Genomic DNA, 16762 nt, shown 5'->3' on the forward strand with positions numbered 1-16762 from the left:
TCTCTCACTCATGATCTTTAATATCTCCTTATATCTTCTGTTTTGTAGCCAGACGAGTTTGGTGGCTTCATATTGGTCATTCCAAACACAAGTGTTATGTCTTCCATATAGTACAGAGACCATGCTTGGGTATATTACCTGAAGTGTGCACATATTCAGTATTGAAAATTCCTATTGATGTCTGGCTTAAAAAAAAGTTTTCCTTACAGATCTCCCAACGCTGTTTTCCCAAGCAGCAAAAAAAAGTCATACAAATTTGAAAACCAATTATATATTAATACGTTTAAGCAATGGTAACCCATTTATGACTGGGGGAGAGAGTTGCAGTTGCAATGAATTTTTCACAGGAGTATATTTGTATTGAGCGATGACTACCGAAATTAGCACATAAAGATTTAACTTGTACATGAAATTTTACGCGTGTAAATTATTTACCACGACAAAATAAAAAAATTTATATATTTTAAGTCGCGACTTTATAGATATAATTCGCGGTCTCTCACTCCATTCATGACGTCACACCAAAACAAGACCGGACCTTCGGAAAGTGTCACTGGTATTGAAAATGTCAAATAATGCCCACAATAGGCCATTAAGGTATGGTTTAATCTGTTTTATTTGTTTTAATGCGAATATCAAGCGCGGTAGATGTTATTGGTCACACTGAAAGAGATTAGGATATATTGCATAACTTATCTTGCCTAGAAGGTCTTCTTGTGGGGGAGGGGGGGGGCCATGTCATAACAAGGCTTGGAGATAGTTGGAAATTTGAATACTTTTCTGTTAGTCTAAAAGGCTTAGGGTTTAACTGTCTTACACGGTCTTCATATCGTGCGTGGATATTTTTTTTGTGCATTTACGGGTGTCTAGGGATTAAGTTAAGGGGAAGTTATGTGAATGGTATTACCTCGCCAGGCGTATGATGTCTGTAGTAATTGATTAGTTTACGAGCACTACATCTATCGCGTAGAAATATTATTAATTTCATTTAGGAATGATTGTATATTGAGTTTAGGGGAAAATTTAGAGACTAGAGGACCATGCTAGTGAACATTATTATTTTACGTTTAAGTTGATAGTGATGAGGGTTATGGAGATCAGGGGAAAATATGGGATGAATGGAAGTACAAATAGTTAAAGCACTTTTACAAGACAACAAAACCAATTAAAACCTCACCTAGCTTTCATTAACTGGAGGTATTTTAGCTAAAGTGTCACTCATAATCGTAGAACACTAATGTTCACAGCATTTTCTGCATCCTTCTACTTTGTAGTTGATGTTAATGCAACTGGTTGATGCTTGCTTGCTTGTTTTTATGAAGGCAAATTCACAAGGTTCAAAACTAAGGTGTAAACATGAAAAGCGTAATAAGAAGTGCTGTTGTATTTTTAGGAAGAAATTTTGATGAATTGTGAATAATGAAAATTAAGATGCCTAGACATTAAAGGTTTACCGTAGTATAAAAATGGGAGTATTATAGTAATGTAATATATACTTTTCGTTTTAAAGTAATTCTAACTGATGTATATTTTGTGTAATGAAACATTCCAAGATAAAACCATCAAATATGAAAATTTTTGCCCATAGGCCGGGTCACATGCTTAACAGCAATATGGGCCAGGGAACAGCATGGGTACCAGGACTAAGTATGCCTCCTCTGGGGTTTGGTGTGGTGCCCCAGCAGCCAGGTAGCATGATGATGGCACCTGCACAAGTAATAGCTCAACCAGCTCTTCATCAGGGTGCACATTTGACTAACTGGCACCAGCAGCAGTTTGTGGCTGGAAAGGTACTTGAACATGGATTTACATATGAATGTATTGTACTTTAGAAAAGAATTGTATATATATATATATATATATATATATATATATATATATATATATATATATTATATTATATTTATTATACTTTGTCGCTGTCTCCCGCGTTTGCGAGGTAGCGCAAGGAAACAGACGAAAGAAATGGCCCAACCCCCCCCATACACATGTATATACATACGTCCACACACGCAAATATACATACCTACACAGCTTTCCATGCCTTGATTCAATCCACTGACAGCACGTCAACCCCGGTATACCACATCGCTCCAGTTCACTCTATTCCTTGCCCTCCTCTCACCCCCCTGCATGTTCAGGCCCCGATCACACAAAATCTTTTTCACTCCATCTTTCCACCTCCAATTTGGTCTCCCTCTTCTCCTTGTTCCCTCCACCTCCGACACATATATCCTCTTGGTCAATCTTTCCTCACTCATCCTCTCCATGTGCCCAAACCACTTCAAAACACCCTCTTCTGCTCTCTCAACCACGCTCTTTTTATTTCCACACATCTCTCTTACCCTTACGTTACTCACTCGATCAAACCACCTCACACCACACATTGTCCTCAAACATCTCATTTCCAGCACATCCATCCTCCTGCGCACAACTCTATCCATAGCCCACGCCTCGCAACCATACAACATTGTTGGAACCACTATTCCTTCAAACATACCCATTTTTGCTTTCCGAGATAATGTTCTCGACTTCCACACATTCTTCAAGGCTCCCAGAATTTTCGCCCCCTCCCCCACCCTATGATCCACTTCCGCTTCCATGGTTCCATCCGCTGCCAGATCCACTCCCAGATATCTAAAACACTTCACTTCCTCCAGTTTTTCTCCATTCAAACTCACCTCCCAATTGACTTGACCCTCAACCCTACTGTACCTAATAACCTTGCTCTTATTCACATTTACCCTTAACTTTCTTCTTCCTCACACTTTACCAAACTCAGTCACCAGCTTCTGCAGTTTCTCACATGAATCAGCCACCAGCGCTGTATCATCAGCGAACAACAACTGACTCACTTCCCAAGCTCTCTCATCCCCAACAGACTTCATACTTGCCCCTCTTTCCAAAACAATTGCATTCACCTCCCTAACAACCCCATCCATAAACAAATTAAACAACCATGGAGACATCACACACCCCTGCCGCAAACCTACATTCACTGAGAACCAACCACTTTCCTCTCTTCCGACACATACACATGCCTTACCTCCTCGATAAAAACTTTTCACTGCTTCTAACAACTTGCCTCCCACACCATATATTCTTAATACCTTCCACAGAGCATCTCTATCAACTCTATCATATGCCTTCTCCAGATCCATAATTGCTACATACAAATCCATTTGCTTTTCTAAGTATTTCTCACATACATTCTTCAAAGCAAACACCTGATCCACACATCCTCTACCGCTTCTGAAACCACACTGCTCTTCCCCAATCTGATGCTCTGTACATGCCTTCACCCTCTCAATCAATACCCTCCCATATAATTACCAGGAATACTCAACAAACTTATACCTCTGTAATTTGAGCACTCATTCTTATATATATATATAAATGTGAATAAGAGCAAGGTTATTAGGTACAGTAGGGTTGAGGGTCAAGTCAATTGGGAGGTGAGTTTGAATGGAGAAAAACTGGAGGAAGTGAAGTGTTTTAGATATCTGGGAGTGGATCTGGCAGCGGATGGAACCATGGAAGCGGAAGTGGATCATAGGGTGGGGGAGGGGGCGAAAATTCTGGGAGCCTTGAAGAATGTGTGGAAGTCGAGAACATTATCTCGGAAAGCAAAAATGGGTATGTTTGAAGGAATAGTGGTTCCAACAATGTTGTATGGTTGCGAGGCGTGGACTATGGATAGAGTTGTGCGCAGGAGGATGGATGTGCTGGAAATGAGATGTTTGAGGACAATGTGTGGTGTGAGGTGGTTTGATCGAGTAAGTAACGTAAGGGTAAGAGAGATGTGTGGAAATAAAAAGAACGTGGTTGAGAGAGCAGAAGAGGGTGTTTTGAAATGGTTTGGTCACATGGAGAGAATGAGTGAGGAAAGATTGACCAAGAGGATATATGTGTCGGAGGTGGAGGGAACGAGGAGAAGAGGGAGACCAAATTGGAGGTGGAAAGATGGAGTGAAAAAGATTTTGTGTGATCGGGGCCTGAACATGCAGGGGGGTGAAAGGAGGGCAAGGAATAGAGTGAATTGGAGCGATGTGGTATACCGGGGTTGACGTGCTATCAGTGGATTGAATCAAGGCATGTGAAGCGTCTGGGGTAAACCATGGAAAGCTGTGTAGGTATGTATATTTGCGTGTGTGGACGTATGCATATACATGTGTATGGGGGTGGGTTGGGCCATTTCTTTCGTCTGTTTCCTTGCGCTACCTCGCAAACGCGGGAGACAGCGACAAAGCAAAAAAAAGATATATATATATATATATATATATATATATATATATATATATATATATATATATATATATATAGGTACAGTAGGGTTGAGGGTCAAGTCAATTGGGAGGTAAGTTTTAATGGAGAAAAACTGGAGTAAGTAAAGTGTTTTAGATATCTGGGAGTGGGTCTGGCAGCGGATGTGAACCATGGAAGCAGAAGTGAATCATAGGGTGGGGGAGGGGGCGAAATTCCTGGGAGCCTTGAAGAATGCGTGGAAGTCGAGAACATTATCTCCGAAAGCAAAAATGGGTTTGTTCGAAGGAATAGTGGTTCCAACAATGTTGTATGGTTGCGAGGTGTGGGCTATGGATAGAGTAGTGCGGAGGAGGGTGGATGTGCTGGAAATGAGATGTTTGAGGACAATATGTGGTGTGAGGTGGTTTGGTTAAGTAAGTAATGTAAGGGTAAGAGAGATGTGTGGAAATAAAAAGAGCGTGGTTGAGAGAGCAGAAGAGGGTGTTTTGAAATGGTTTGGGCACATGGAGAGAGTGAGTGAAGAAAGATTGACCAAGAGGATATATATACGCTATATATATATATATATATATATATATATATATATATATATATATATATATATATATATATATTTTTTTTTTGCTTTGTTGCTGTCTCCCGCGTTTGCGAGGTAGTGCAAGGAAACAGACGAAAGAAATGGCCCAACCCACCCCCATACACATGTATATACATACGTCCACACACGCAAATATACATACCTACACAGCTTTCCATGGTTTACCCCAGACGCTTCACATGTCTTGATTCAATCCACTGACAGCACGTCAACCCCGGTATATATATATATATATATATATATATATATATATATATATATATATTGGTTCTCAGTGAATGTAGGTTTGCGGCAGGGGTGTGTGATGTCTCCATGGTTGTTTAATTTGTTTATGGATGGAGTTGTTAGGGAGGTGAATGCAAGTTTTGGAAAGAGGGGCAAGTATGAAGTCTGTTGGGGATGAGAGAGCTTGGTAAGTGAGTCAGTTGTTATTCGCTGATGATACAGCGCTGGTGGCTGATTCATGTGAGAAACTGCAGAAGCTGGTGACTGAGTTTGGTAAAGTGTGTGAAAGAAGAAAGTTAAGAGTAAATGTGAATAAGAGCAAGGTAATTAGGTACAGTAGGTTTGAGGGTCAAGTCAATTGGGAGGTAAGTTTGAATGGAGAAAAACTAGAGGAAGTAAAGTGTTTTAGATATCTGGGAGTGGATCTGGCAGCGGATGGAACCATGGAAGCGGAAGTGGATCATAGGGTGGGTGAGGGGGCGAAAATCCTGGGAGCCTTGAAGAATGTGTGGAAGTCGAGAACATTATCTCGGAAAGCAAAAATGGGTATGTTTGAAGGAATAGTGGTTCCAGCAATGTTGTATGGTTGCAAGGCGTGGGCTATGGATAGAGTTGTGCGCAGGAGGATGGATGTGCTGGAAATGAGATGTTTGAGGACAATGTGTGGTGTGAGGTGGTTTGATCGAGTAAGTAACGTAAGGGTAAGAGAGATGTGTGGAAATAAAAAGAGCGTGGTTGAGAGAGCAGAAGAGGGTGTTTTGAAATGGTTTGGGCACATGGAGACAATGAGTGAGGAAAGATTGACCAAGAGTATATATGTGTCGGAGGTGGAGGGAACGAGGAGAAGTGGGAGACCAAATTGGAGGTGGAAAGATGGAGTGAAAAAGATTTTGTGTGATCGGGGCCTGAACATGCAGGAGGGTGAAAGGAGGGCAAGGAATAGAGTGAATTGGATCGATGTGGTATACCGGGGTTGACGTGCTGTCAGTGGATTGAATCAAGGCACGTGAAGCGTCCGGGGTAAACCATGGAAAGCTGTGTAGGTATGTATATTTGCGTGTGTGGACGTGTGTATGTACATGTGTATGGGGGGGTTGGGCCATTTCTTTCGTCTGTTTCCTTGCGCTACCTCGCAAACGCGGGAGACAGCGACAAAGTATAAAAAAAAAAAAAAAATATATATATATATATATATATATATATATATATATATATATATATATATATATATATATATATATATATATATTTTTATTTTTTTCTCTCCCAATACTTAATTGCTGTTTTCCGCATCAGTGAGGTAGCACCAGGAAACACAAAGAATGGCACATCCACTCATATACACATATGCATAAATGCCCATACACGCATATATACATACATATACAGATCAACATACATACATATACATACACATACACAGACATATACATATATACACATACATATGTTCATACTTGCTCGCCTTTGTCCATTCCTTGGCTACCCCGCCCCATAGGAAACAGCATCGCTACCCCTCTGAATATTTATATACTCTGTTTAGTGATGATTAAGTGAATTTCTTATGGTATAATCATGTGTTAGTTGATATTTGCAGTTTATAGTGTATATATATATATATATATATATATATATATATATATATATATATATATATATATATATATATGTGGATGTAACCAAGATGTGAAAAAAGGAGAGATAGGTAGTATGTTTGAGGAAAGGAACCTGGATGTTTTGGCTCTGAGTGAAACGAAGCTCAAGGGTAAAGGGGAAGAGTGGTTTGGGAATGTCTGGGGAGTAAAGTCAGGGGTTAGTGAGAGGACAAGAGCAAGGGAAGGAGTAGCAATACTCCTGAAACAGGAGTTGTGGGAGTATGTGATAGAGTGTAAGAAAGTAAATTCTCGATTAATATGGGTAAAACTGAAAGTTGATGGAGAGAGGTGGGTGATTATTGGTGCATATGCACCTGGGCATGAGAAGAAAGATCAAGAGAGGCAAGTGTTTTGGGAGCAGCTGAATGAGTGTGTTAGTGGTTTTGATGCACGAGACCGGGTTATAGTGATGGGTGATTTGAATGCAAAGGTGAGTAATGTGGCAGTTGAGGGAATAATTGGTATACATGGGGTGTTCAGTGTTGTAAATGGAAATGGTGAAGAGCTTGTAGATTTATGTGCTGAAAAAGGACTGATGATTGGGAATACCTGGTTTAAAAAGCGAGATATACATAAGTATACTTATGTAAGTAGGAGAGATGGCCAGAGAGCGTTATTGGATTACGTGTTAATTGACAGGCGTGCGAAAGAGAGACTTTTGGATGTTAATGTGCTGAGAGGTGCAACTGGAGGGATGTCTGATCATTATCTTGTGGAGGCTAAGGTGAAGATCTGTATGGGTTTTCAGAAAAGAAGAGTGAATGTTGGGGTGAAGAGGGTGGTGAGAGTAAGTGAGCTTGAGAAGGAGACCTGTGTGAGGAAGTACCAGGAGAGACTGAGTACAGAATGGAAAAAGGTGAGAACAATGGAAGCGGGGGGAGTGGGGGAGGAGTGGGATGTATTTAGGGAATCAGTGATGGATTGCGCAAAAGATGCTTGTGGCATGAGAAGAGTGGGAGGTGGGTTGATTAGAAAGGGTAGTGAGTGGTGGGATGAAGAAGTAAGAGTATTAGTGAAAGAGAAGAGAGAGGCATTTGGACGATTTTTGCAGGGAAAAAATGCAATTGAGTGGGAGATGTATAAAAGAAAGAGACAGGAGGTCAAGAGAAAGGTGCAAGAGGTGAAAAAAAGGGCAAATGAGAGTTGGGGTGAGAGAGTATCATTAAATTTTAGGGAGAATAAAAAGGTGTTCTGGAAGGAGGTAAATAAAGTGCGTAAGACAAGGGAGCAAATGGGAACTTCAGTGAAGGGCGCAAATGGGGAGGTGATAACAAGTAGTGGTGATGTGAGAAGGAGATGGAGTGAGTATTTTGAAGGTTTGTTGAATGTGTTTGATGATAGAGTGGCAGATATAGGGTGTTTTGGTCGAGGTGGTGTGCAAAGTGAGAGGGTTGGGGAAAATGATTTGGTAAACAGAGAAGAGGTAGTGAAAGCTTTGCGGAAGATGAAAGCCGGCAAGGCAGCAGGTTTGGATGGTATTGCAGTGGAATTTATTAAAAAAGGGGGTGACTGTATTGTTGACTGGTTGGTAAGGTTATTTAATGTATGTATGACGCATGGTGAGGTGCCTGAGGATTGGCGGAATGCGTGCATAGTGCCATTGTACAAAGGCAAAGGGGATAAGAGTGAATGCTCAAATTACAGAGGTATAAGTTTGTTGTGTATTCCTGGTAAATTATATGGGAGGGTATTGATTGAGAGGGTGAAGGCATGTACAGAGCATCAGATTGGGGAAGAGCAGTGTGGTTTCAGAAGTGGTAGAGGATGTGTGGATCAGGTGTTTGCTTTGAAGAATGTATGTGAGAAATACTTAGAAAAGCAAATGGATTTGTATGTAGCATTTATGGATCTGGAGAAGGCATATGATAGAGTTGATAGAGATGCTCTGTGGAAGGTATTAAGAATATATGGTGTGGGAGGAAAGTTGTTAGAAGCAGTGAAAAGTTTTTATCGAGGATGTAAGGCATGTGTACGTGTAGGAAGAGAGGAAAGTGATTGGTTCTCAGTGAATGTAGGTTTGCGGCAGGGGTGTGTGATGTCTCCATGGTTGTTTAATTTGTTTATGGATGGGGTTGTTAGGGAGGTGAATGCAAGAGTTTTGGAAAGAGGGGCAAGTATGAAGTCTGTTGGGGATGAGAGAGCTTGGGAAGTGAGTCAGTTGTTGTTCGCTGATGATACAGCGCTGGTGGCTGATTCATGTGAGAAACTGCAGAAGCTGGTGACTGAGTTTGGTAAAGTGTGTGAAAGAAGAAAGTTAAGAGTAAATGTGAATAAGAGCAAGGTTATTAGGTACAGTAGGGTTGAGGGGTCAAGTCAATTGGGAGGTGAGTTTGAATGGAGAAAAACTGGAGGAAGTGAAGTGTTTTAGATATCTGGGAGTGGATCTGGCAGCGGATGGAACCATGGAAGCGGAAGTGGATCATAGGGTGGGGGAAGGGGCGAAAATTCTGGGGGCCTTGAAGAATGTGTGGAAGTCGAGAACATTATCTCGGAAAGCAAAAATGGGTATGTTTGAAGGAATAGTGGTTCCAACAATGTTGTATGGTTGCGAGGCGTGGACTATGGATAGAGTTGTGCGCAGGAGGATGGATGTGCTGGAAATGAGATGTTTGAGGACAATGTGTGGTGTGAGGTGGTTAGATCGAGTGAGTAACGTAAGGGTAAGAGAGATGTGTGGAAATAAAAAGAGCGTGGTTGAGAGAGCAGAAGAGGGTGTTTTGAAGTGGTTTGGGCACATGGAGAGAATGAGTGAGGAAAGATTGACCAAGAGGATATATGTGTCGGAGGTGGAGGGAACGAGGAGAAGAGGGAGACCAAATTGGAGGTGGAAAGATGGAGTGAAAAAGATTTTGTGTGATCGGGGCCTGAACATGCAGGAGGGTGAAAGGAGGGCAAGGAATAGAGTGAATTGGAGCGATGTGGTATACCGGGGTTGACGTGCTGTCAGTGGATTGAATCAGGGCATGTGAAGCGTCTGGGGTAAACCATGGAAAGCTGTGTAGGTATGTATATTTGCGTGTGTGGACGTATGTATATACATGTGTATAGGGGGGGTTGGGCCATTTCTTTCGTCTGTTTCCTTGCGCTACCTCGCAAACGCGGGAGACAGCGACAAAGTATAAAAAAAAAAAAAAAAAAATATATATATATATATATATATATATATATATATATATATATATATATATATATATATATATATTTTTTTTTTGCTTTGTCGCTGTCTCCCGCGTTTGCGAGGTAGCGCAAGGAAACAGACGAAAGAAATGGCCCAACCCACCCCCATACACATGCCTTGATTCAATCCACTGACAGCACGTCAACCCCGGTATACCACATCGCTCCAATTCACTCTATTCTTTGCCCTCCTTTCACCCTCCTGCATGTTCAGGCCCCGATCACACAAAATCTTTTTCACTCCATCTTTCCACCTCCAATTTGGTCTCCCTCTTCTCCTCGTTCCCTCCGCCTCCGACACATATATCCTCTTGGTCAATCTTTCCTCACTCATTCTCTCCATGTGACCAAACCATTTCAAAACACCCTCTTCTGCTCTCTCAACCACGCTCTTTTTATTTCCACACATCTCTCTTACCCTTACGTTACTTACTCGATCAAACCACCTCACACCACACATTGTCCTCAAACATCTCATTTCCAGCACATCCATCCTCCTGCGCACAACTCTATCCATAGTCCACGCCTCGCAACCATACAACATTGTTGGAACCACTATTCCTTCAAACATACCCATTTTTGCTTTCCGAGATAATGTTCTCGACTTCCACACATTCTTCAAGGCTCCCAGAATTTTCACCCCCTCCCCCACCCTATGATCCACTTCCGCTTCCATGGTTCCATCTGCTGCCAGATCCACTCCCAGATATCTAAAACACTTCACTTCCTCCAGTTTTTCTCCATTCAAACTCACCTCCCAGTTGAATTGACCCTCAACCCTACTGTACCTAATAACCTTGCTCTTATTCACATTTACTCTTAACTTTCTTCTTTCACACACTTTACCAAACTCAGTCACCAGCTTCTGCAGTTTCTCAAATGAATCAGCCACCAGCGCTGTATCATCAGCGAACAACAACTGACTCACTTCCCAAGCTCTCTCATCCCCAACAGACTTCATACTTGCCCCTCTTTCCAAAACTCTTGCATTCTCCTCCCTAACAACCCCATCCATAAACAAATTAAACAACCATGGAGACATCACACACCCCTGCCGCAAACCTACATTCACTGAGAACCAATCACTTTCCTCTCTTCCTACACGTACACATGCCTTACATCCTCGATAAAAACTTTTCACTGCTTCTAACAACTTGCCTCCCACACCATATATTCTTAATACCTTCCACAGAGCATCTCTATCAACTCTATCATATGCCTTCTCCAGATCCATAAATGCTACATACAAATCCATTTGCTTTTCTAAGTATTTCTCACATACATTCTTCAAAGCAAACACCTGATCCACACATCCTCTACCACTTCTGAAACCACACTGCTCTTCCCCAATCTGATGCTCTGTACATGCCTTCACCCTCTCAATCAATACCCTCCCATATAATTTGCCAGGAATACTCAACAAACTTATACCTCTGTAATTTGAGCACTCACTCTTATCCCCTTTGCCTTTGTACAATGGCACTATGCACGCATTCCGCCAATCCTCAGGCACCTCACCATGAGTCATACATACAATAAATAACCTTACCAACCAGTCAACAATACAGTCATCCCCTTTTTTAATAAATTCCACTGCAATACCATCCAAACCTGCTGCCTTGCCAGCTTTCATCTTCCGCAAAGCTTTTACTACCTCTTCTCTGTTTACCAACTCATTTTCCCTAACCCTCGCACTTTGCACACCACCTCGACCAAAACACCCTATATCTGCCACTCTATCATCAAACACATTCAACAAACCTTCAAAATACTCACTCCATCTCCTTCTCACATCACCACTACTTGTTACCACCTCCCCATTTGCGCCCTTCACTGAAGTTCCCATTTGCTCCCTTGTCTTACGCACTTTATTTACCTCCTTCCAGAACATCTTTTTATTCTCCCTAAAATTTAATGATTCTCACCCCAACTCTCATTTGCCCTTTTTTTCACCTCTTGCACCTTTCTCTTGACCTCCTGTCTCTTTCTTTTATACGTCTCCCACTCAATATCATTTTTTCCCTGCAAAAATCGTCCAAATGCCTCTCTCTTCTCTTTCACTAATACTCTTACTTCTTCATCCCACCACTCACTATATATATATTGAAGAATATTCTAAAAAGATATTTTGCTGTAGATGGCCGTTTCAAGTGCCCCAGTTGGTGTGCAACCCTTGACTCAACAGCAGCAGCAGCAACAGCAATATCAGCAGCACTTGCAACAACAGCAGTTTCAGCAGCATCACTGGCTAGAAGTTCAGAAGAAGGCAGCTGAAGAGCAAAAGAAACTGTATGAGCAAATGATGAAGCAGAGGCAGTTTGATGAGCAGAAGATGAGACTCAGGGCATTCAGCAGTACCAAAAAAGTATGTGGTAAGCTAGCTCACTTGTTGTTTGTTAGCAGGTCTTAACATGTGTTTGATATCTTAGACCACCTATAAGAAATTTTGAAACACTAGATTGTAGGTATCATTGTAAGTTAAGCAGCAAAGTCATTGCGATTTGTTCATACTGATTTTGTTACCTTAATGAAAGTTTTATATATCTTTCATTTACATTATACCAGATTTGATTAAACTCCTTGGACATTTGTCATTATGAATGATATTGTTAATCATATCATGTAATGAGTTATTATTGTCATACATGATGAATTAAAGCTTCACATCAATTGTTTAAAATCATTGGAATAGGTTTTGATACTTTGTATGTCAGAGATTGGCACTATTGCAATTCTGTGCAATTGGATCATGAGTGACCAGAAGCTTTCACCAGTGCATGGCCAGATATACACATGATTCTATACTTTAAAGGGCTTGTAGACCATATGAGAACACATATTAAAGAGAAAATGAATGCAAAAAAATCTCAAAAGTTTAGCAAAAGGATACATGCTTCATTGGACACTGTAATTTCCTATTTGCACTGTATGGGGAGAGAGCTCTATACACTTGGAGTACCATCTCTTGAACTATCTTTGACAAGATGGAGAGAGTGTGCATTTGTGGACTGAATGCCAGTATGTGTATGTAAGGAATATATTTTTTAACTTTTTTTTTTATATTTTAGGCTGGAGTGAGTGCAGACTCAATGATTGAGAATATCTTGGGAAGCAAAGAGACTTCCAAGATGAGATCACCACAAGTGCTGAAGGTAAGAAAATGTATATCACTTACAGGGACTCATGTATTAAACAAAGAATGAATTGCTTGTAATACAACTCAGGAGATGATGTTTCAGAACATTGATGGAATAGTTTGCTGTGGCATGTTTAGTTTCATGCAGAGAGATTTCATGTTAAGGTGACTTATTTTTTATCACTTACGTATCATGGTAAGCACTTAGGGATTGCTTTATTTGTCATCATTGTCCGGCATCAGGAGACACTTTAACCTTTAACATAACCTTGGTCACAACTTAAAACCTGTAAGTTAGATACTCATAAAATTTTATACAATACAGTTGTTTCTTTGCTTTTTAAAGGACTGAATGGTGGAAGACCCATAACTAGTTGGGCATCTTATAAAGAGGCATAACCTATATTGTAATTTATTTCATAGCCTGAAGTAAATTTAGCCTTTTGCTGTGAAACTTTATAAAGTTTTCTACAATTTGATTATTGTGTCGCATATGAGAAGGTTTAACAATGTCACCACTCTTCTAGTCACCACTCATCCTGAAGGCTTACCAGGTATTTTCAACAGACCTCAATATTGAACCTCTTTAATTCAAACCTCCACTTTATTCCCCCTTGCCTAGATATACTGGCACTTTATGTACTCTGGCACCTTATACTTAACCACATGTCCACTGAAAATCGTGATTAACCAATCAGTATACCTTTAACCTTCTTTCTTGAGGAATTCAGTGCATCCTGTACACTTTTTCCCCCTTGCCATGCTTCATCTTACTCAAAGCTTTTAACACTGCACTTGTTTCCACCAAGCTATTTGTCATAATTTTCATTCTGTATACTTCCATATCCCAAATACCCCACATTTGTCATACCATCATATGTTCAGTAATCATTGAGGATATTCATTCCTGCTCCTCTTTACCTCCTCTTTTCCTGTTCTCACTTCTAGCCATATTTTTTATGATGTTTTTTCTCACTATTCTCATCTGGAGTTTTTTTTTCACCAAAATTTGGATTTTTTATTTTCATATTTTTCTTAGTCACGATGGAGGAGGAAGAAAGGGGAAGGTTTACCAGGTGCTCATGGAATGGGTTGAAAGCTGTATTTTTGTCCTGTATTCGGCATAGTACTTTTTCATGAAAGTTATCTTTTACAGTTTCCTGTAGCTGAGGCACTTATGAACCAAGCAGCAGCATTAGGCAAGCAAAGCACAGCTGTTGATTGGTCCAAGATGGAGAATGTTAATACCCTGTTTGCCTCCCACCAGGTAAGTTTTTGTGCCCTTTTGTTATAGGTGTATTAACATTAAGACTGTCATATTCTTACGTACAGAATCTGACTTTTGGAGATGTTGAGTGTGAATTTTTAGGTAATATGTCACCTAATTTACACTACTACGTTAACTTAGGAAACAGCAGTCAAGTACAAAAATATTTTTTAATTCCATTTCCACGAGCATAGGACAGAACAGATAGAAGCCTGAAATGAAAGAAAACATATAAAAGAGATCGGTGACCAAGCAGTCTAGAATTATTGTGGATAGAGTGTGAGCATTGCTGTTGGGCCATTGACTTCTGAAAGTAGGAATTATTTTGGTAATTGAATTGGTCTTGGGAATTATGCATGTAGTATCTGCTTGAATGTAGGAGAAAATTCTTAGGGAGGAAATCTGAGAAAAGTAATGTTAATTTGGGTGTTTGTTGTGGTGGAATGAGTTCATAGTAATGCAGAAAATTTAACATGATTAAAAGGAAAATATAGAGAAGTTTGCAATATGAAATTACCTTGTATAGAAAAAAATATTACATGGGTTTCAAATTTTTAAAAAATATATGAGGGTAATGTATGTTTTATGGTTGGGCGAATGGAGGATGAAATACCAAGACTGAATAAAGGTTAGATGGTTGATAGTACATTTGAAAATGTAATGAAGAACAAGAGACTGAGGTTTATAGGTCTGGCAGGGCTTACATATAAAGAATTTGTGGTTTTAATGCAAGAGAAGAAGCTGAGTAAAATACGAGTAGTTTTGTGTAGTTTTGCATTTGTAGAAAAGTTTTATGTGGGAATACTATAAAGAATAAAGGCTTTTGAGTACTGAAGAATTTATTGGTATGCTGAAGGACTTGATATGGATGTAGTAAAGCAGTGGTATTGCTAGATCTTACAACCAGTTAGACCGGAATCTAAGCCTTTTGCTGGGCCAGATGGGTGGGATATTACTTGCATATACAGCCAGCTGCCAACCTTCCATACATTTTTATGATGATCATTATGATACTGTTTTTGGTCTTCTTTTTTTTTTATGAATTTTGTTTGTAATTGATTTCTTTGTAATACTATATTCACCAAATAGTAAATCTTATGCCAACCTCACCATCACAGTCAATTTTTTTTTTTTTAGATGTGTCCTACCATTTGCATGAAAATTTTCATGAGAATTATAGATGCATGATGCTTTTTTTGGTCACATTTATTTTCATTTTTAAATAGATTTGTGTATAAGTGAGTGTTCTTTAGTCTGTACACCAAATAATTGATCTTAAACTAAGATCACAATTACAGAGATTTTTTTAAGATGGTACTGCTGCTAGCATGTAAATAATTATAATCATAACTTCTAATTATTTATCTCTCTCTGATGCCCATTCTATTCAGAAACTCCCTCAAGAGGATAGCCACAGTCAGAGTCTCCATAATTGATAAGCTCCAATGCAGCATCTTAGCCTTTAGTTCCTGACCCCTAAGAGGCAACTAGCTGAGGATAACTCTAGCACATTGTTTTCAGAGGCTCTCACCTAATGTTCCTACCAATGACTTTTACCTCATGGGTCTACATAATGTTCCTGCCTAATGTTCCAACCAACTAATTCTACCTAATGCTCCGACCTAATGTTCCTATCTGTTACTTCTGCCTTTGTGATGGTTGTACCTACTATTTCTATCTGTTGCTCCTGCTATTTTGCCAAAAGGCAGGGCTATTGCTCAGCACTCTCCTCAGGAAAATTTAGTGTGAAAGAATGGGTTTTATGAGCCAAGAGTTGTTAAATGCTATTTGTGACAATTAGAGGTTGTATAATTGTAGACAGATTACCATCATAACTTATGCTATTTTTCATTTGTTTTTGCATGCATTTGTTGGCCAAGTAATGGATGAGGATGGTTGGTGGGCATTTAAAATCATGAAATTTATCTATAAAGTAAAAGTTGGGTTTCTAATAGATTTTTAAAGCTTTGGAGTTTTGTGTTCAAAGTTCATCAATTTGAGTTTTATTAAGGATGCATCTTTAGACATCAGAAAATGAAAGTGTTGAGGAGGTCCTCTGTGTACCAGTTTGATACTGAGTTAGTAGTTTGCGTTAGATAAGGTTTATAAATGGGATGCACAATTTCATCTGTAAAGCTGTATGATGATGTTTCAGTTGACATCACAAAAATTGACAAGTTTCATTTTTGTATGGTTATTTCTGTTTCCTTAAGAAATAAGATGATATTTCAGGATTAAATTGATATGAGAATGTGGTATTACAAAATTTATTTGCATTAAAAACTCAAGATGTTACGTCTGGATGCTTGATGGTTAATGAAAATCTTGATGATTCTTAATATGGAGTGTATCTGTATATATAACAGATAGTCTTGAAAAATCTCTTCAGGAAATATAGTCAGGTCTGCTGAAATTGCTCTATTCTCTGATGCGCTAGA

General features: G+C 39.7%; 1 protein-coding gene across 5 annotated transcripts in view; it reads left to right on the top strand.

Moving 5' to 3' along the window:
• Positions 1 to 517: 517 nt before the first annotated feature.
• LOC139758379 (uncharacterized) overlaps positions 518 to 16762 on the top strand; it is a 51605-nt gene continuing 35360 nt past the window's right edge. For 4 of the 5 annotated variants that reach the window (XM_071679691.1, XM_071679690.1, XM_071679692.1 and 1 more), the window contains exons 1-5: positions 518 to 597; positions 1589 to 1790; positions 12059 to 12286; positions 12990 to 13073; positions 14214 to 14324. In XM_071679691.1, the coding sequence (XP_071535792.1) occupies positions 566 to 597; positions 1589 to 1790; positions 12059 to 12286; positions 12990 to 13073; positions 14214 to 14324 (657 nt within the window). In that variant the 5' untranslated portion in view covers positions 518 to 565. Of the gene's footprint in view, positions 598 to 1588; positions 1791 to 12058; positions 12294 to 12989; positions 13074 to 14213; positions 14325 to 16762 lie in introns of those variants that run through there. The other variant, XM_071679694.1, reaches the window with a different exon arrangement.

This window comes from Panulirus ornatus, chromosome 30 (assembly GCF_036320965.1).
Source record: "Panulirus ornatus isolate Po-2019 chromosome 30, ASM3632096v1, whole genome shotgun sequence".
Lineage (NCBI taxonomy): Eukaryota > Metazoa > Arthropoda > Malacostraca > Decapoda > Palinuridae > Panulirus > Panulirus ornatus.